Here is a 21504-nt window from a genome sequence, read left to right as displayed (position 1 = left end):
TTGGCATAACGTTTTCCTGTTACTAATTAAACTACATAATAGCCAACTAGTATTTACTATTTAGTTGTAGTTATAGCCATTTTCAGAATACCCTCAGATCGCTTTAATGTGTATTTGCTATTTGATATATTACATTTAGTACACTGCAGTCCTAAGTTTCCAAAAATGTTTTAATTACCATCCGTCACAAATGTTTGATGAAATAGTTAATTTCGGCGAACTAATGTACGTAGTAATTTACCAGGGTCTTAGAAATCTTTTCAAACTTATTTTCCTTCTGATTTTGTTGTCAGAAATATGCAATGTGAATTCGTCCCTTTCTTGCAATATATCATTTTGGTTAATGTTTGAATTTCGGCATTTCTCGTGTGATTTATCTAAGTGTATCCAACCGTTCATATAGTGCTGTTTTTTTAAACAGCGCCCTTTTTTTGTAACAAAATAAGCAAGTAATATGTAATAGTAAATAAAATATTTGAACAGGTTAATATGTTCAGTTAATGGGATGGCTGTTATCAAATACAGCTAAAACGGTTTCTGAGGCTAATGTAATTGAAGCAACACTATTATGATTCACCAGTGAGTAATATGTTTTCTTTATCAATAGTAGCAGTAGCAGGACAATCTCTTCTCTACCCTCTACCTTTGTTTGTCACGTGTTTGTTGACAGCGTGCGGACTGTTAGAAGTGGAGTGGGTGAAATTCGTTACAGGGCCGGATTTACCAGTCACCAACAATATGTACCTGTCAATAGGAGATTACACCCACACGTAATTCTATCCAAAGACATGCAACATAGTAAAGCTATGTATCTATCAACAGGTGATATCGACTATACATAGTTATATGTAAAGATAAGCAGCATAGTAAAGCTATGCACCTGTCACCAGGTGATTGCACCACACGTAGTTCTACATAAAAATGTGCAGCATAGTAAAACTATGCACCTGTCAACAGGTGATTGCACCACACGTAGTTCTACATAAAAATGTGCAGCATAGTAAAACTATGCACCTGTCAACAGGTGATTGCACCACACGTAGTTCTACATAAAAATGTGCAGCATAGTAAAACTATGCACCTGTCAACAGGTGATTGCACCCACATGTAGTTCTACGTAAAGATGTGCAGCATAGTAAAGTTATGCACCTGTCAACAGGTGATTGCACTACACGTAGTTCTACATAAAAATGTGCAGCATAGTAAAGCTATGCACCTGTCAACAGGTGATTGCACCACACGTAGTTCTACATAAAAATGTGCAGCATAGTAAAGCTATGCACCTGTCAGCAGGTGATTGCACCACACGTAGTTCTACATAAAAATGTGCAGCATAGTAAAGCTATGCACCTGTCAGCAGGTGATTGCACCACACGTAGTTCTACATAAAAATGTGCAGCATAGTAAAGCTATGCACCTGTCAACAGGTGATTGCACCCACATGTAGTTCTACGTAGAGATGTGCAGCATAGTAAAGCTATGCACCTGTCGATTTTTAGAGGAACTTTATAAGAATAGACGACTTACACAGAGTTGATTGATATGATTAAATAAATACAATTAAAATATAAAGCATCAGAATTATCTTCGAAATTATTTTTAGAATATAGCTTATTTTAGACACTCAAATAAGAGACGTAATTAATAAATTACACCAGTGCAAAATGTACTACTTATTTCTTGTGTCTATTGTCTTCAACAGTTTGATGTCACTGTAGACTTCACACATTTTGTAAAGAAAGTTTTAAAAATGTATAAATAATTTATTACCTTTAGTAAGTATAAATTTTCGTTTGTCTTCTTTGATCGTTGGGTGTAACAGCCCTAATCAGGTTATTGTGATAAGCTTCTATGTACAACTTCATAGGTTTAGAGATACATAAAAGACATGTAATTGCTCTTGATTAGGAGTTAAGTACTGGAACATAATAATGTGGATATAATAAATATTTAAGCACACAGTTGCAGTAAACTATACATTTGCATTTTTTTAATTTGTCCAGTAAACACTTCCTGCTTATATATTATTTTTATTCTTGTTATCACAAAGTTGTCTGTAGAATCATGTTAAATTCAGTGGCGGTTCCTCCATGGAACAGAGGGAACAGGCTGTTCCCTTCCTCCCTGCCCCCTTAACTGAGATTGTGAGATATACTTCACTCTAAAGGATAGGCCTACTTGCAGTTTTCGAGGAGCAAAAACAACTATCGTTAGCAGGTTTATTGCAGTGAAGTGAAAACGACTCGAGCGAGTCCTTCCCATGCACATTGCGTGATGTGAGTGGGAGTCTCAAGCAATGTTTTCTCCGAAGCAGGCTCGAGTGGACACGAACTTACCCGAGCATCGCTGGAAGCTGTGGAAGTTACCTGTTCCCTCGCAGAGTATTGAGAAGTGTGAAATACACTGTTTTGTCAAGCTAGTTTATTTATAAAGTGATAATTCGGAAAACAATTAAGTTCGAAGAGTTTTTCGTGTGACATAATATTGTGTGTGAAATTATACAATAGATCTTAAAAAATCCGTACGATTTACCCATTCGCCGGCCTGAGTTAAATCTGACGAAATAGTGGCAATGGAACAGGTGATTCCTGCCTGTTCCAACTTCACAACGAGACCGAGCGCGAGCGCCCTGATGCAAACCAAGACAGCGAGTGTTGTGTTATCGATCAGCTGAAGTCGAGAGCGTTTAGTTCGATCAATGTTGCTGAGAAAAGCGCGGTTATTTTTAATGGCAAACCTACTCCTCTACTTACAGAACTTAAAACTAAAACAGAATCTTATACAAGACATTAATTTTCAAAGTAGTTACTATAATTCTGTGAAATGGTCAACTGGGTGCTCGTCAAGCGGTAAATTGTAGGTTTAATTTAGGTTTATTTATTTTTAGTTAACGGTATTATATATTAGGCTTAATAATAATAGCAATATAATATCATTAATATATTCTGTTTCTGATTAACTGAAGTAAAAAAGAAGGAATTGGTAATGTTGCTAAATCATAATACATATTATTATTATTAGGGTTGTTTCTGCCCTGTTCCCCATTGAGAAATAGCACCGCATGCCACTGGTTAAATTACAATGTAGTTTCGTTGTTTGAATTCAGAGAAGTATAGCAATGTAATTTTTTTATCTTCAAGTTTAATCCACACATTATGTAAAATATTGATACTTTTATCAATTTTTTATATAAAGTGTAGATTTTTTGCTTGAAACTTCTAAAGGTAAGCAAAATGCAGAGTGAATAATGGCTCTTATCTACTGTTAAATTGGCTATTATTTGTGTCCAGAGTACAGAACTTTATTGTTTAGATTTTCTTTTTCTATTTATCACTGCATATTTTTGTAGAATGTACTTTGTAAACGTGTTGCTTTTTTCACTGTTTTTCGTATGATGTGTGTCATTTAATCCAGTACCAAAATATGACACACACAACTAGAATAACAGGTTGGACAGGCTCACGTCTGCTTCCACTTATTATCTTTTCACAAACAGCACAAGGAACATTTTCAGGTAAGGACAGTGAGTCCCAAAATTTCATGTCATCTTCATTCAGATTTACACCCATGTTAATCTTAACAGGTCCAAGGAACATGTTCAAGTACGGAGAATTATAGGTTGGTGACATAACTTGCCCAATGTTCAGGTAGCGCATTTGGACATAGGTTTCGTTGACTTCTCCAACTGGTTCCCACACAAAGTTCTCAAGAAGGCCAGTAGTCTTGTTGGCTGGGGTTGGGTTCCTGAAAATAGCCCATTGTTATATTTTTGTTCATATTTTAATGGAAGTTGCATTTATTTTCTTTTACAGTAGAACTCCAATTATCCGTCACCCTATTAACCGATTGCTGGATTATCCGACTATCTTTCTCTTGCTTTTTTTTTTTTTGCTACAGACACATATATAGTCTGTCTTCCTCATATGTATGAAGTACTACTATACGTTATATTACTCGTAGTACCAGTACGTATTTTTTTCTAGAGTATGTTATTACAAACCTTGACACTTACACAGTGTGATCTGCTTTAGAGTCCCGAACTGTAGAATTTCTATATAAAATATATTCCACTAATATCAAAAGAAAACGTGTTGTGCTAAGTACCGAAAAAACGTAAATAATTGAATGGTTCGGGGAAAGAGAAACTGTGGCTCATCTCGCATCAGAGTACGACATTGGTGTTACAACTGCGCACGATTTAATAAAAATCAACAATGAAGTGTATAAATTATGTAAATCTACAACACGAGACCTGTATTATTCTTATGTTTCCGCTGACAGCCAATACAAGGAATTTCCTTGCCCCTTAAAAACCCGTCTTTGACAACCAGACTTGAATGATGAACTTTTGATTCACTATCTAGCGTGTTAAACACAAGAACACGGAGGAAATTAAGAAATACAAGTATTATTCACTTAATTTATGAAAAAAAATTACGGTACGGATTATTCGATTTTTTTGCTTAACCGTTCAGTCCATCCCCTTCATTACCATGGATAATTGAGGTTCTACTGTATATAGTAACATCAGACGCTTATAATGCCCCATTTTGATTATTGCGATTCCTTGCTAACTAATGTAAGTTCACTCTTAGCTGAGAGATTACAACGTGTTCATAAGGTGTGCATACAGTTCATCTGCAATACTCGTAAATTTGATCATATAACACCTTCCCTCCAGTTACTTTCATGGGTGCGTCTGAAGGAACGAAGAACAATACATACACTGTCTCTTCTCTTTAGAAGCATGCATACTTCTACTCCGAATTATCTGTTATCGCGCTTTCAATTTCTTACAACTCTTCGAAACCGACATCAAGCACTTCTTTCTATCCCTCATCATAGAACGTCTTTTTCACTCATCTTCCTATACTGTAGAAATACCTCGCCTCTGGAATTCGTTACCTAATGACGTCAGGGACTGCTGGACTTTATCACAATTCAAAATTAAATTGGAAAATTTTGTCTTATTTAATGTTTTTTAGGTATTGCTAGAAGTATTGATTTGTGTTTTTTTTTTTTTTTCTTTTTTAATCTAGATTAAAATTGCAAGTTTCTTTTTATGTTAGTTAATTAGTTAGGATAGAATTAATTATGATACTTAATCACTCATTTAAAGTTTGTGTGACTGCAACCTGTGTATATTTTTTTGTGGCTTTACTTTGTTTATAGTGTTTTTTTCTCTCTTTATTTCTTGTGTAGCTTTACTTTGTATATAGTGTATTTTTTTTTCTGTTTATTTCTATTATTGTATTTGTATTCCTGGTGTTGTGGAAGAGAAGGCCTGATGGCCTTAACTACACCAAAATAAATAAATAAATCCTTCAATCTTGGATGGATTAGCCCATGAAGGCCAAATTCGACCAGCCAACTGCTGGTCTCATGCCCACATGCCTCAGTAGAGGTGATCGATCAGGGATATCTTGTGGTTAGCACAACGATTCTCTGTCGCAGAATGGATTTTGCTACCTATTGTATGTATGTGTCCAATGCCTACCCACTTCACTTTATGTGATTCGGGTTCCGCATATTGCAGACAGATGGCAGAACTATGACCCATTTTTCTAGTTGCACACCACTTCGATGGGCCACACTACGCATGTTGTGTATCTGTGTAGAGTTATGTCTTACTAGGGTGAGTGTATGACTGTGTAAGTATAGTATATGAAATGAGTGATGATGATGAGGAAGGGAGAAGGAAAAACCTGGTACCGGCACATAGCCTGCTCCTGTCGAATAGCACCAAGAGGGCCACCAGCTTAACGTCCTTGTCTGATGGACGAATCATTATCAACAGTGACTTACTCACTGGCTTTTAAGGAATCCGGAGGTTCATTGCCACCCTCACATAAGCCCGCCATTGGTCCCTATTCTGAGATAGATTAATCCATTCTCTATCATCATATCCCACTTCCCTCAAATCCATTTTAATATTATCTTCCCATCTACGTCTCGGCCTCCCTAAAGGTCTTTTTCCCTCCGGCCTCCCAACTAACATTCTATATGCATTTCTAGATTCGCCCATACGTACTACATGCCCTGCCCATCTCAAACGTCTGGATTTAATGTTCCTAATTATGTCAGGTGAAGAATACAATGCGTGCAGTGACATATGGAGAGATTTGGGATTTAACCCAGGCACATTGGTGCACAATCTAGTGATTAGAAGTTGTGCACCGCCATCTCTCTTACTCCCGAGGTAGAAATCTGACCCTGCCGGTGATCGAACCTGGGCCGGCTAGTCTAGAGGCAGATACGCTATCGCAGAGCTAACTCGTTGTAGCTTTCCAAATTCATTACAATGGTGGGTGAACACCAGTTCTATATGCTGGCCGAAATTCCATGAGACAATTATTTCTTCCCCCATGAGAACTTTAACTAATGCTTTTTCTGCAACGTGAGTCGAAACATGAAACCTTATATGACGCTATGGTGTGGGACTGTTATATTAATATTATAGATTAGTAGTTGGATGTAATGTATTGTCCACACTTGTGGAGTAACGGTTAGCGTGTCTAGCCGCGAAACCAGGTGGCCCGGATTCGATCTGGTCGGGGCAAGTTACCTGGTTGGGGTTTTTTCCGGGGTTTTCCCTCAACCTAATATGAGCAAATGCTGGGTAACTTTCGGTGTTGGACCCCGGACTCATTTCACCGGCATTATCACATTCAGACGCTAAATAACCTAAGATGTTGATAAAGCGTCGTAAAATAACCTACTAAAATAAAAATATAATGTATTTCGGTGATACACAGAAAATTAATTTATGCTTAATTTTGCAGTAAAACATGTAAAGAACATTCTTTGCTTCTTAGAGTTCTCGTGCACACTTTCCCACAGTTACATTCTTAAAGAATAGCATGCCACTGAGATAACCTCTCGTTTTACTATACAGCATATCATTTATTTCTTTTCCTGTTTTCTATTTTCTTCCTCTTTAAAATACTGATGCTGCTGCATGTAGAAGTTACAGCTTTTTTGTAAAACTGTTTTATTGTTTATGCTCGACCATGCCGAAATGTAGTAATTATACATCTGGTAGCAGTCCTTTAATGCATGTCATTAAAGTACACCTACTCATTAAAGTACAGGTGTTCAGCCAATGACAACTCAGCTTACAGGTGTTCAGCCAATGACAAGTCAGCTTTGTACCATTATAAAACCGCAAGTATCGATTATTCTCGGATATGCAATCGAAAGAGAATTAGCGAAAAGTCACGGAAGCTGGAAATCCAATACTGTCGCAGAAGGTTATGTTCTGTTACTATAATAATTAGAGTTAATTGTAAATAATTTTCAAATAAATTCAATTTGGCATCTCGTTTTTCAATGTCGAATTCAATAATCAAAGTTATATCAAGTTTAACGGGATTACATCAAGGTCAATGACATTATTGTTCCTCGGAAAAAATCAATACTTTCGCGTCTGCGCACATCTCTCAATTCACGATCGGCCTGCCGATCCGGAGTTGCGCTCGGGCGCGGGTTCGATTCCCGCTTGGGCTGATTACCTGGTTGGGTTTTTCCGAGGTTTTCCCCAGTCGTAAGGGAAATGTCAGGTAATCTATGGAGACTCCTCGGCCTCATCTCGCCAAGTATCATCTCACTAACACCAATTCCGTCGACGCTAAATAACCTCGTAGTTGATACAGCGTCGTTAAATAACCAAGTAAATAAGAACAACTGTTTGGGAGTCATAAAGTTTTAATTATCACCTCGAAAAAATGAAGCTGCGACCATGAAACTTGGTGATGGTGTTAGTCCTTTTCTGCATATTCACCCTTCAACGCGATACATTTTTCCCAATGATGGATGACTTGACGGAGGCCTTGGTTGTAGAAGTCTGCATTTTGGCTGTTCAGGAAACGTTCCACCTCAAAAATCACCTCGTCGTCATTCTGGAAATGCCTGCCACGCAATGGTTTCTTCATCCGAGGAAAGAGGAAGAAGTCACTGAGTGCCATATCAGGAGACTGGCGAAGACCCAAACATCATCGGGCAAGGTGATGCTGAGTGTTTTTTGGGACGTCCAAGGTGTGGTGCTGACAGAAAGGGCAAACCATCACAGGAGCATACTACCGAAATCTCCTGACGAGGTTACGGGAGGAGCTATTAAGACGAAGCATCGCGGGAAGTTGTCCAAGGGGGTTCTTTTGCTTCATGACAACGCCCCAGCCCATTCTTCTTCCACAGTCACACATGCTGCTTCTTTAGGCTATCAAATTTTGCCTCACCCCCCGTATTCTCCTGATATGGCACCCAGTGACTTCTTCCTTTTCCTCGGATGAAGAAACCATTGCGTGGCAGGCATTTCCAGAATGACGACGAGGTGATTTTTGAGGTGAAACGTTTCCTGAACAGCCAAAATGCAGACTTCTACAACCAAGGCCTCCGTCAAGTCATTCATCGTTGGGAAAAATGTGTCGCGTTGAAGGGTGAATATGTAGAAAAGGACTAACACCATCACCAAGTTTCATGGTCGCAGCTTCATTTTTTCGAGGTGATAATTAAAACTTTATGACTCTCCCTCGTACATCGGAAGTCTGATTAGTGTGAAATGTTACTAGTCAGCAATGAAGGAGGAAAGGAACTGGCCACCCTTCCCAGTTATCTCCTGGCTTAGTTGCCTCATGAGTGATGCCTTACTGGTGTCACTTGTGAGGTTCGAACTTGTCTTCGGACAGTCGACTAAACAACAAAAAATGTTCACAGAAAGGTTATTAAAAAATACGGTATTAAACAGAAAATAAGCATACCTCAAATTGAAAGCAGATTTTAAAATATTCCTCCTTCCACTTAGACGTACTGTCTTCCTCCGACGAGTTTAGTGCTGGGACCTGAGGTATTCTTGCCATCGGTGCGGGGGGGTTGCAGGTAGATTCTTTTCTTGCTACAGACAAGCCGAGCGGAGTGGGAAGTATTAATCGTCCAAAAATATGCAGTCTTCAGTTTGTAGTAGTGTGTGAATATTTCATATACATATTGTTTACCTAGGCCTATATGGTTTTGTTATTGATATATTAAATATATTGTTGCAATTTTTGCTCAAATATCTCCCTGATGTTAGCTATGCTAATATTATATGAATTACTCATGTTAAATATTTCATCGTTACAAGTCACTTTTAAGGAAACATGCTGTGGAAAAGTTTTTGATTTTATTCTTTTGAAATTTTAGAATATGTGTGATTGGTATCGTGAAAAACAGATTCCTATAATGTCATGCGAAAATCATTTGTTGGTGATATCTTAAAATACAAATCAAGTAGTTTTACTTCTCAAGTGGGTTCAGCAGTACAGTATATTTAAATTGATTACTTTACACATTTAATTCAATTCTACTAATCGCTAAATTTTATAGTATGATTCTTCTTTTCATTTATATTATTGTAGTTTTATTACGATTTTTCTTTTTATTTATTTTATTGTATTTGTATTTCTGGTGGTGTGATGGCCTTAACTTCACCAGAATAAATAAAAAATAAATAAATACAATTTTCTACAATACTTCCCTTCTCTGAACACGTAAGTACGAATGGTTGTATCTCTATCTCGCAAAAAATACGTTAGAAAACTAATAGGCATACTGCTCTCGTAAATTGGGAGAATGTTTTCAGTATGATTGTACTTCCTTCCAGACCGCCGCTGTCACTGTTCCCTCCTACTCCAGTACCGCGCGAGACTAGTCGGAACCGCATTCCTCTCAGCACTAAACTCCTCAGAGGATGACAGTACTTGGGTGCCACAGATTTGAATCGCGCACACGGCATTTTGTAGCTCAACACAGCTGACAGCATAGCAGCATTCAAAATACGAGCAAGTAATTGTTTGTACTTTTGTAAATGACCTGCTATTGCACGAGCAAAATGAGAGCAGGTACTATCATGTTGATAATACAGTAAAAGCCCAATAGAGCCCGGTTGTTGGGAGACATACTTCATCCCCGTGTTATAGCTGAACCGCAATATATCAGAAGTGATTATAGTCCATGTGTTAAGGAAATGGCAAGTCACATGGAGATGGGTAAAGCCGGTAATTTAATGCACTATAACTCTATACATGAATTTAAATAATGTAATATGTACTGTAATACAGGGACATCATTTTATTTTTACTTCAATTTTTATTGTACCTGAGTTTTTTAATGTACTTCACTCCCATCCTTTCTACTAATGAAGTTCAACCATCCTCCACACAGATACAAGATCGCATATACAGTCATAGTAAGTAGCCTTACGGTCATAGTAAACAGTACGTTCCAAAAATATCTTCGCGTTTTCCAGTGACGAAAGATCTTTCAATATTGAATCATTTTCGCACAGGTACTGTCGTCCATTTGCCTACGTCGTATCCCGGTTTCCCCCACCAGCTTTTATTCGCCAGCTAGTGGCTGGGCTGTCTTAGCTCTTTTCTGAGAACATTAATTTCTGTTAGAAATTGGACGTCTACGTAATATTATACAACTGTTTAAAATAACTTAAATAAAAGGGCCTCGTTAAGTAATTAACTGTCACGTGATTTCCCCCCCTTTCTACGACCCTACGACATAACCACTTGGACGGACAGTAGATAGCATGTCTGAGTAATTTTACCTTTTCGGATCGGGCAGAAGGGAAAATTGAATTTACAGTACGTAAGGTACTCTTTTATAGAGTAGGTACAGAATTATTTCAACATGAGTTACTAGTACGAAGGACGAAACTGGTAATTGGGATTATGAACAATAGTCTATAGTGCGATAATATGCACATTAGAACTGAAGCCTGTATCGAAATGAACGGCCACCACTTTAAAAAATGTGTTTAAATATCCATATGATGATTATTTTTAAATTTAACTTCATTCTCTATATTGTACGCTAATGTGCTGTAGACAGTATAATATACACTGCATAATAAATACATCAGAATGGCTAGCTCAGTTTGTGAGTAAAAACACTTTTTTTATTGATACCGTACTGTATTTTGATTAAACAAAAACCCAATGAAAATTATCAAACTCAAAATCACGATATTTCCTAGTTTACGTAAATGGATGAACTACTTTTCTCCCCTCCTGTACCTAGTAAAGTGACTTGTTTGTATATTACGCCAGTATCATCGAACTCCAGTCGTGGAAGGGGGTAGCAAACGGCGTGGATCCAAAGGTATAGCCAGGTCAATATTAAAAATGTTAGTAAAAATAAAATGATGTCCCTGTATAAACAAGACACCAGTTATGCAGTTTATTCCATAAAACTTGTTATTGTATTGTTTTAGCAATAGTTCACTTCACTGTTTTACTGTTTATAAACTATCATGAGTTTACAGTGACTTGAAAAGTCCGTAAGTTTTGTTTGGCGGACTAAATCACTGCGTTTCTTCTCCACATATTGTTTTATATTCGCAAGATGGAGGAGACGAACACTGGTTCACGTTTCCTTTCCAACCAAGACATTACATTATTTAGATGAGATATCACTTGAGTAACACTTGGAATATTGTATTTCTCTTCTACAACATTTTCATCACCACCTTCTTCTTCATCGTCGTTTTTTTTTCACCACCATTTTAATTCTGTGTAACGTTTACGTTATCTTCATCGGTCATGCACTCTGAAACCTACTTGCTCCTGTCAATTTCAAAATGCATTCATGACTTGTTAGGGCACAAATTGTTTCCCGTTATTCCTGAAAAATCCCTTGGAATGCCGTTTTACAACCTCGAAGAAAAGGTCATTGTCCACTAAGAGCTGTACATACGTATACCTGCTGATGCAGCATGTTATACTGCAGAAACGCTTTATGCAGTATTATCTTTTATATTGATTTTTTAAAGACTGATTTCCACTAAATGTATATTTTTTATGTTTTTTTTTTACCAGGGACATACTTTTCCAGCGTTAAATACGAATTCGCGGTAAATTGGACTGCGCTATATCGGACTTTTACTGTACATGCATTGTCTGATCTCTAAAGGACCCTCTTCCAGTGTTGTTCACTATTTATCAGTGGCGTAGGATGAAATTTTGAGCAGGGGAAGCTAACTCAAGTTTTCTTTCATGTACATATGAGAAAACGTATTACAAAAATATAGTCTTAAAATAAATAGTAGTCAGTGTCAAGTCAGCAGTCCGAAGATTGGTTGGAACCTCGTAAGTAACACCAATAAGGCATGACCTGAAATGGTACGTAGTAAAATATGATTTCATGGTTTACACATATATCTAACAAATAGACACGGTAATTTGTTTTTTAAATCGGACTTTTGTTCGTAAGTCAATCTTGATAATAGAATTGTCCTAAAGATTCAAGTAAATTGGTGTCAGGAACTGTTATTTCGCTCATTATTTATTATATCAGCCGCAATGCACATCAACACTTCAACTGAACACAACTCACGAAAGGGATAACTCGGAAACTTTCAATGTAAAAGCTAGCTTCTTCCGTGCCTTGCGACCAGGGTAGTTTAGTTAGAAAGGGATGGATAATCTGCGGGCTGGGTTACACAGAAGGATGAGTGAAAGAAACCAGTCTGCTTGGAAGCTGGTGTGTGCAGGCTTCTTGTTTACTGCTGCATCACAAATCATCCTGAGCTGCTGCATCACAATATTTAACGCATAAATATAAACTCTATTAAAATTAATAAATAATTTTGTTCATGAACTGCAGGTTTATTTTGAAATTATTATTAACTGGGGAAGCTGAGCTTTTTAGCTTACATTGACGCTACGCCACTGCTATTTATGTCTTCCCATTGACATCTGATGTCACCAGACCTGACCTATCCTATCTTTTTCCTCATACTTCACGTTACAGCAGAATTCCACTCCCCTTAGTACAGGCACCATTGTTTGTATTACGAAGAAAATATGTTACAAGTCTGGTTCATAGTACAACATATGATTTTTTACAAATAATTAATGACAATTGGACCCTTATTCTTAATATGGCAATTTTTTCTTCAAAATTAATAGAATTGATTCCCAAAGTGATGAGCAGTAACATGAGCTGCAGCCAGGAAGTCAGAAAATAGAAAATGGAGCATCTGCTGTGAACCTCTGGAAAAAGAACTAAGGACGAGACTACTGGGTGTTCAGTTCAAAATGTGTCATGGCTCGCTGTATGTCGTCACGTGGCTAGCCGATGAGCCTAGAGAATTCAATCTTCCTACACTTCCGCAGAGGCGTATTACCTAAATGCGAGAGAAGTTGCCTAGCAAGTACGGGGTTCATTCTGAAGATTACTTACCGATACGTACGGTAACGCCAGTAGTGGCAAGAATGTGAACTGTTTGGAAACACGTAGTGAAGTGAGTTTTTTTCTTACTGTCGGGATATGGGGAGAGGGTTAAGACGATTACTTACGTATTTGTTGACATTAACTTGGACGGTCAACATGGACACGGAGCATTTTGATTTGTGTTGTGGAATGTTGCCGTACGCAATCGATGATAACAAATACCGTGCGTACGACTTGCCGGCGCAAAACACAGTTCGAAAGAGGTTATGGTAGCACACAAACCGTACAGACCGCCATCTGTTGCTACGACGTTCAAGTTATACCGTACACGTTCTCAAGTTCAGATTGAAGAACGCCTTAAATAATAGGCAACTTCTCTAACATATCAGCTGAAACTCGCTTCAAATCGGTGACCCAACAACAGTGACGTCATGACACACTTTGAAATGAACACCCAGTAGTGAAGTGCTTTGTATGGTGTGACATTGTATAGGGCAGAAACATGTACATTACGACTAAGTGAAGAGAAACGCATAGGAGTATTTGAAATGTGGATATGGAAAAGAATGGAGTGTGTGAAGTGGACAGACAGAATAAGAAATGAAGTTGTGTTAGAAAGAGTGGGTGAAGAAATAATGATGCTGATACTGATCAGAAAGAGAAAAAGGAATTGGTTGGGTTACTGGCTGAGAAGAAACTGCCCACTGAAGGATACACTGGAAGAAATCAGTAGCGGACGGTGGGTTTGAAAGTTGAGGAGGCCAAGACGTGAATGATGAGAATATAAAAATATAAGGACTGTGATGTACCTCATTACCAAGCACAGAAGTTATAGGTTTTAAGAAATTAAAACTAGGTTTTCCAATTTATGTTTTAGGATTTTAAATCTTATGTTTAGGAATTTATATGATTTTACGGGAAAAAAATAAAAATAAAAAACATACTATTAATATATTACATCGGCTTGGTAAAGATTGCCTCTCTTTAGGACACTCCAAGTCATAACCTACGAATTAGGTCATATTGAATTTAAGAATATTACGCTTTGCTACATAAAACGAATAAGAAAAGCAATATTTCGAGAGTAAGGAGATAGCAACAAAATTGATTCGAACCTAAGAATCCGGGGGTTGCTCATTACTATTACATAGTCTAATTTTACAGCAAATTAACTCGACGTTTCTCTTTCTTCGCAAACCGATCAAATAGGTCACAACATACTGAATAATTGCTACTAGAAGAAGCTAGAGACAAATCTGCATTTGTTTCTAAGCTGTCGATATATTTAAAATACTGTATAAGTAAATACATCTCGTAACACAAAAGAATAAAATAACAGGAACACCCGCAAACAGAGAAAATCTAACAACATAAATGAAAACTTTTACGCAGGGAGACAAAACTAACAACACGTGACTCAATTTTCTAAAACCAAGAACAGAGAAAGAGAGAGAGCTTCCCGATACAGCCGAAACCAGCCGTGACTATAAGCCGTACAGTTGTCAGTGGTGGGTAGGACCAAGAGGACTAATAATGTAATATATAATATATATAATATGTAATATATATAATAATATACATATATATAGGCCTCTTGGGTAGGTCGTCTCCAAATCGGCTCCCCTCGCGCGTTCTATTAAGTTTAAACACTCTTCTAACCAGCTATCTTATTGGTTGAACTGCTGTTGTCATGGTTACCGAGGAGTAGCGTCATGTAGCCGACTCCTCTCTCCCGCTCTCTCGCATAGACACAGCAGGCTGCTAGATGTCGACTATACAGGTTACAGCGCTATCTGTTATTTTTCAGTACGAATTATTTGTACTATCTACAGTATAGCGAGCGGGCATCACCAACTGGATGTGGTCGATTTTACGTGACTTACAGTACATCTTAGTCGTAATGAATAGTAAAATTAATATAAATGGAAAAATGTTCGTCATTTGCTGTAACTTGTCTGTGATCTTAATTCAGCAGAAATTATTACTGCCATATTGTGTTCTGGTAAAATATTAGGGGAGGCACGGCCTCCCTTGCCTCCCCTGAAAATCCGCCGCTGGAAGAAATAATGAACGGGAGAAGAGTTCGTTTGTGGCAGAAGAAAATATCAGCTAATAGACGACATTAAGATATGTGAAGACTAAGAGGAAGGCAGAAAATAGGAAAGGTTGGAGAATGTTGGGTTTGCAGTGAAAGACCTGTCCATGGGCAGAACACTTATGTATGTATGTATGTAAGTATATAGAAGCTGGCATGCTACAAACCATTTTTTCGTGTCAGGAATAATGAAAACTTGTGTTTCCGGCGAAAACCGCGAATTCGGTTTTTTGCTGCATCATAGTAGATTAGTTCATATAATGAAAAAGTAAAACTTGAGAAACAAGCGAATTTACTCGCAGTATCCGCATAACTCGTGTAAAAGGTATGCCTCACATGCAGATATATCTGTAATACACGTTTTATGAGAATGGAAATACATTATCTTACCCATACTTTACAAAGTTCATCCATAATGTGAGTATTATTTCCTGAACCTCCAAATCATTTGCACTGTCATGCATCAAAATTCCTGGGAACTGAAACAGGTACCGAAGTTCATCACCATGGCTGACACCTGTCAACAGATGCAGAAAATCATTATGGGTGCTATTCATAGACATTTCGCAGCACGCGCTACGAGCGTACTAAGCTAGCCCCGGCTATCCACTAGTTACTTGTACAGAATTCAAATCATATCCTATCGCTAACACTGGTTTATGAATACGAAAAGCGCTGATAATCCACCTGAAACCCACGCTAAAAATGTGTATGAATACGGCCCTAAAATATTATGTTGTTGTTGTTGTTGTTGTTGTTGTTGTTGTTGTTTTCTAATGCCAGGCGTTTGACAATAAAGTCATTTGACCTCTTGCACTCCAATATTTTTCAAAGATATTATCATGACCAGCCAATGAAGCACAGATTTTGAGGTGTTCCGAATCCATTTCGTGGTTTGAGTTGCACAATGGGCAGTTAGGGGACTGATATATTCCAATTCTATGCAGGTGTTTGGCCAAACAATCATGGCCTGTTGCCAATCTAAATGCAGCTACAGACGATTTTCGTGGTAAATCGGGAATTAACTGTGGATTTTGATGCAGAGAGTTCCATTTTTCCCTTGGGATTGAGTTATCAAATTTTGTTTGTTGAAGTCTAAGTATGTAGATTTAATAAATCTCTTCAGAGAGTAATACGTAGATTTAGTAACAGGTCTGTAAGTAGCAGTGCTGCCCTTCTTTGCTAAAGCATCCGCATTCTCCTTTCCGAGGATTCCACAATGGGATGGTATCCATTGGAATACAATTCTTTTATTGAGTGATATTAATTGAGAGAGCATTTTAGTTATTTCTGATGTTAGAGATGAAGGTGTGTGTTTGGAGACGATTGATAGAATAGCTGCTTTGGAGTCTGACAATATAACTGCATTCCTAAACTTACTTATGTGGCATAGAAGATTCCTGAGACATTCACTTATTGCAATGATTTCACCATCAAAACTTGTTGTTCCATATCCAAGAGACCTATATAATATTATGAGTACTCATTAGGAGATTTTATTCACTCACAAAATTTCGAAAACTCTCATCCTAGGTGGGGACACAGGGTGTGATTCTGTGATTTACAAGCACTCACTACTATACATTTAAATGCATAACACAGCGTATAGAGAAATCATCAATTCCTAAAATGAAATTCAGGACCGTTTTTGCAAAACTTGCTAACTGCAAAATTTGCCAAATTGAGATTTTGATGGATTCGTTAACATAAGGCAGGCCTCTACATGATGTTCAAGGCGTCTTAGTAAAATTGGGTTATTTCTCTTCATTGTAGTGTGTCAAAGTGTGATCGTTTTTTCAAAACTTGCTTTCTGCTATAAGTAAGACATACAGCAAAATTTGCTTACTATAGTGTTTTGTCTCTCCTGTAAAATTTAGTTTTTTCAGTTAGCAAGTTTTGCAAAAACAGTCCTCAATTGTAGTCCATGCGAGTTTAAAGTCAAATTCTTACTTTGTACTCCTAAATTTTAGTTTGTCAGTAATCTTGAAAAAGAACTCACCGTAATTTTTTAGTGATGTTAGAATTGTTGTCGAGAAGAAACTTCTGTAGGCCAAATTATATCTGTAGATTTGTTTATGACCAGCCAGTGAATGTAACAGAGCTGCTTTGTTTGTCCCATGAACAAAAAACCGTTTGGTGGTTAGCTACATAGAACAGACTAGTTTCATTATAGGTACGGTACTCGAAAAAGTTGACATTTTCAACTTAGGCCTAGGACAAACTATGTAATATCAGTAAATTATCATTGTTAAATAATAATTTAGTAATATCCTTAAATTAAAGTTTTAAATTGATGTATTATTTATGTTAGTATTGCATAATTTGTCACCCTCTGCATTGTTTATAAAAAAATCACCTCAACTTATTTTCGCGTATTTAGAATAATTATGTGAACTATTATCACTGAGAAATAAATAGCTTTGTCAAATAGGATATCATGTTTTGCAACTCTGTTCTCCTACATGACTCGTTAATTATTTGCATTAAAGACATGCAGTAAACACCATTATTATTCTAACTTAATTTAGTTTAATTTCTACTACACTTATGGCTATTTTTCCATTAAAATAAATAAAACATCGTACTGAAAATATTCTTTCTGATTAATATTCATTTTCTGTAGATTAGATTTGTGAGCTCTAATGTGCCCCTAAATTTAGAGAAAACGGCTCGTCGTTATCAGAACCACTGTAGGAGGTATTTAAGGTGGTATTTTAAGTGCCTGCATATACACTGTAGTATCAAAATACTCAACAAAATAATATAGACACACACATTTTTATTGATTTATTTATTTACTTATATACTTTATTTATTTAAAAATTAATGTTTGATTACGTACATCTATGAACTTCATTTCGTCTTCAAAGTTGGTTGCATAAGGATCATTAATGCCATAATATTGTGTCATCTTCCTATAGATTTCAGGCTCCAAGTCGTGAAATAGTATTATCTTGGGTAGAAGCAACCGTCCTTTCTCGATTACCTGATCACGTAACACTTTTATATTGTAAACATCTGTAAAACAAATAATTCTGTCAGAGTTATCGCAATTTTCTGAAAAAGTATTAACTTCTGGAATACTTTCAAATACAGTGGTTGCAATGTTGAGAATCTTCGAAGAGAAATTCAGTTAATTGTTTTCCCAAAATATTGGCATTGTTCTTGGCTGTGTGAATATTTAATGATGTACTCTACAATATAAAGTTTGCAGCTGTAATCCAAGAGTACAGGGCATAAATCTCCTACCTAACTATTTTCTGATGTATTATTGTGGAATAATATTTTCTGCATATTAATATTTTCTTCTCCGCATTTCAGACTTTGTTTATACGATATAATTTTCAGAAAGATAGTAATTTCTGCAGTTATTAATTCAGAACCGCAAAGACCTTTTCTAAAGATTGGACGTAGGTTGTATTTTACTGGATCATTTCTAAGTAAATTTGTTGTATAACAATACATTGGAATATAAGTACCAAATAAAACAACTTACACTCAACAGCGATATCCTCTCCATTTTTGTCGAAGTATTATAGAAATGTGAAGTTAATCAATTGCTGGAATATGAACATTGATTAATAGGCAAATTTACGTACCGATTTACAATTCGCTGTATTTTAAGTTAAAAAGCCAGATTTCTAACTAATTCCCGACAGCCAAAATCTGTAGCAAATCGCTATCCTAAAATGCCAGATATATCTGTAAAATCTCTGACTTGGAAACACTGATTCAGCAAGTTGATGATGCCAGGGATCACTCTATGGGGAGGTATCTGGAGTAATGGCTTAATTGGAGCATAGCAGTACAGTAGAAACTCGATTATCCGGACTAATTGAGACCAGAGATCGTCCGGATAATCGAATTCAAAATTTTAAAACAATATAACCAAGAATTTCAAAATGCTACAGAAACTTTATTGCAATATATGCACAGTAGGCTACATGAACTGTAATAAAATAAATGTACTGTACAACAAAACATGTATAAACAATTACAGTATGAAATCCCGAAGCTTGAAATCTAGCCTGGTCTGCAGAACACTAAACGAAGCGACTGTCACTAACAGACGATAACAGAAAATAACTGAGAACACAGGTCCGCCGGCACTTGCTGCAGAAGTAAACTCCCTCTCCCTCCTACTTACGTAACACATCGATACTTTACAACAGTTAAAAAAAAAAAAAAAAAAAAAAAAGGAGAGAGGGCTCTTCGCGTCCGGATAATAAAATTGAGGATCCGGATAATCAAGTTTCTACTGTAGGCCTACTTCTATGAAAAGTATCTCGAAATGCTACATGTTATCGTGCCAGAGCTACAAAACATCCCCACTTCCAACAATGTAATGTTAAGGTAAGCGTTCACTACATCGTATCGCACAGATCGGAAAAAGACTATCTTTGCTGTAATTGTTATGTAACCGCGTTCACTACATCGTATCGGACGCATCGCCTCTCGGCAAATCCGTCCACGTTTCTCGGATGGACAACTTTTCCGATGCGTGCGATCATGACCTTCTTTAATAAATCAATTTTAATTGGTCAACTGTTACTATTATGTTGTGTCATGTTCAGTGTCGCGCCAAAATGGCAGACGGAAAACATATTTCGCGTGTAGAAAATTGCGAAGAATTATATAATTTGAGGCGTTCCCATTACAGTAATCAAATATATAATGTAAGCAATATTTCTTTCGTTTCTTCCTCTACAATTAAAACGCATGAAGCAATTACAAATTCTTACTCGCTAACAGACGTAATTAATAGACCTAACCTCAACTCCTCTGCTTTCAGTAATGTCAATATCGTACGACGTCATGTTTTAAACAGCTGATAGGGGAATCCGATGAGGCGATGAGGTACAGTGAACGCACTGCACTTAAAATATCCGTTGCGTGCGATTCGTACGAGGAGTGCGATACGATGTAGTGAACGCTTACCTTTTATGAGGCAACAAAATGGTGCTCCCCATCATTTCAGAATCTGATATCAGACACTTCTTGAGTGCTAGTTTTCAGGAGTAAATTGGTCATTGATGAACAACAGATACTGCCTCATTTGTGCGATTAACTCCCTATGATTCTTCCCTCATCTTTTATTTGTAAAAGGCGTAGTATTTTTAAGGGAACCTAGAGATATTGATGATGTAATCGAAGAAGTAATGACGAATGAGAAGACCACGCGAATGATGGAGAGATCAAATTCAGAAAAACTTACAAGAACGGGGATACAAGTGAGATGAAATAAACAGGAAAGAAGCTTGGAAGACAGAGATGAATGGAGGCATATTTGGAATCGATCTTCCGAAAGGAGGACACGATAAGAGGATGATGATGATGTTTTATGAATGGTAGTACTATGAAACGCCTGTTAGTTTAGACCAGAGATCTCCAAAAAGCATATCGTCATTCGTGCTCTCGATGCTGCCCGCCAAACACTGTGCTGTAAGGCTAGAGAAGGGGGAGAGACTAGTACCTCAACAGATGGGAGCGACCAGTGGGGGATCGCGGCAACGGTCTGCTTATGTTTACAAATAATAACATCAAAAATATAAGAAATATCATACGTTTGTGTATTATTTTGACATACTGTGAAGCTAGAGCCCCGTCTGTTGCTATTGACACAAAGCCATTGTAAATTCAACCTCTTCTGTTCTATGGTGCCTTTCAGTACCTGGAAAAGATCTTCTCCAGTAGTTGTATTTTGTAATTACATCTAGCAGACATTCAGACACAGTAAAATGTTCATTAACTCCTCGGATGAAAATGGCTACGTGAGCTTTGTCATTTCTATCTGTGCTTTCGTCCAAAGCAAGTGAGTAAGCTACATACTGGTTAATTGTGGTTTCGACTTCAGATTCAATTGCATTTACAATCTTGAAATTCCTTATCTGAACTGTGATTGGAAACAATTTAATTTTCTTAAACTTTGACTTTGTTCTGGATACAGTATTTTAGTAGCGTCCTGTATGCATGATGCTTCTGTAAAGGGCTACATTGATTTTCCAATATTCCAAGCTAGAACATAGCTAGCAAGAAGCTTTTTTTGTTTAATACTGAGGACACGTGTGTGATTTGTGTTTGTATTTTCTTGTTTTATATTTATCAAAATATTTGTAGGCCTAGACATTTCACCTAAAATTAAACGAAAAACTACATGTTTGTCATGCGGAACTGAGTGTAAACGTATTGTA

At 37.1% G+C, this 21504-nt stretch overlaps 1 protein-coding gene across 3 annotated transcripts in view; it reads right to left on the bottom strand.

Annotated features, from left to right (window-relative positions):
• Window positions 1-1490: 1490 nt before the first annotated feature.
• The window catches only part of LOC138696896 (carboxylic ester hydrolase-like), a 76290-nt gene continuing 56276 nt past the window's right edge, over window positions 1491-21504 (bottom strand). For 2 of the 3 annotated variants that reach the window (XM_069822367.1, XM_069822368.1), the window contains exons 9-12: window positions 18156-18331; window positions 17313-17457; window positions 15704-15830; window positions 1491-3744 (exon numbers count right to left, since the gene is read on the bottom strand). In XM_069822367.1, the coding sequence (XP_069678468.1) occupies window positions 3402-3744; window positions 15704-15830; window positions 17313-17457; window positions 18156-18331 (791 nt within the window). In that variant the 3' untranslated portion in view covers window positions 1491-3401. The remainder of the gene's footprint in view (window positions 3745-15703; window positions 15831-17312; window positions 17458-18155; window positions 18332-21504) is intronic. The other variant, XR_011331484.1, reaches the window with a different exon arrangement.

This window comes from Periplaneta americana, chromosome 3 (genome assembly GCF_040183065.1).
Source record: "Periplaneta americana isolate PAMFEO1 chromosome 3, P.americana_PAMFEO1_priV1, whole genome shotgun sequence".
Classification (NCBI taxonomy): Eukaryota; Metazoa; Arthropoda; class Insecta; order Blattodea; family Blattidae; genus Periplaneta; species Periplaneta americana.
Note: the sequence above shows the minus strand (reverse complement) of the source record. Positions and strands in the feature narration are given on the sequence as shown.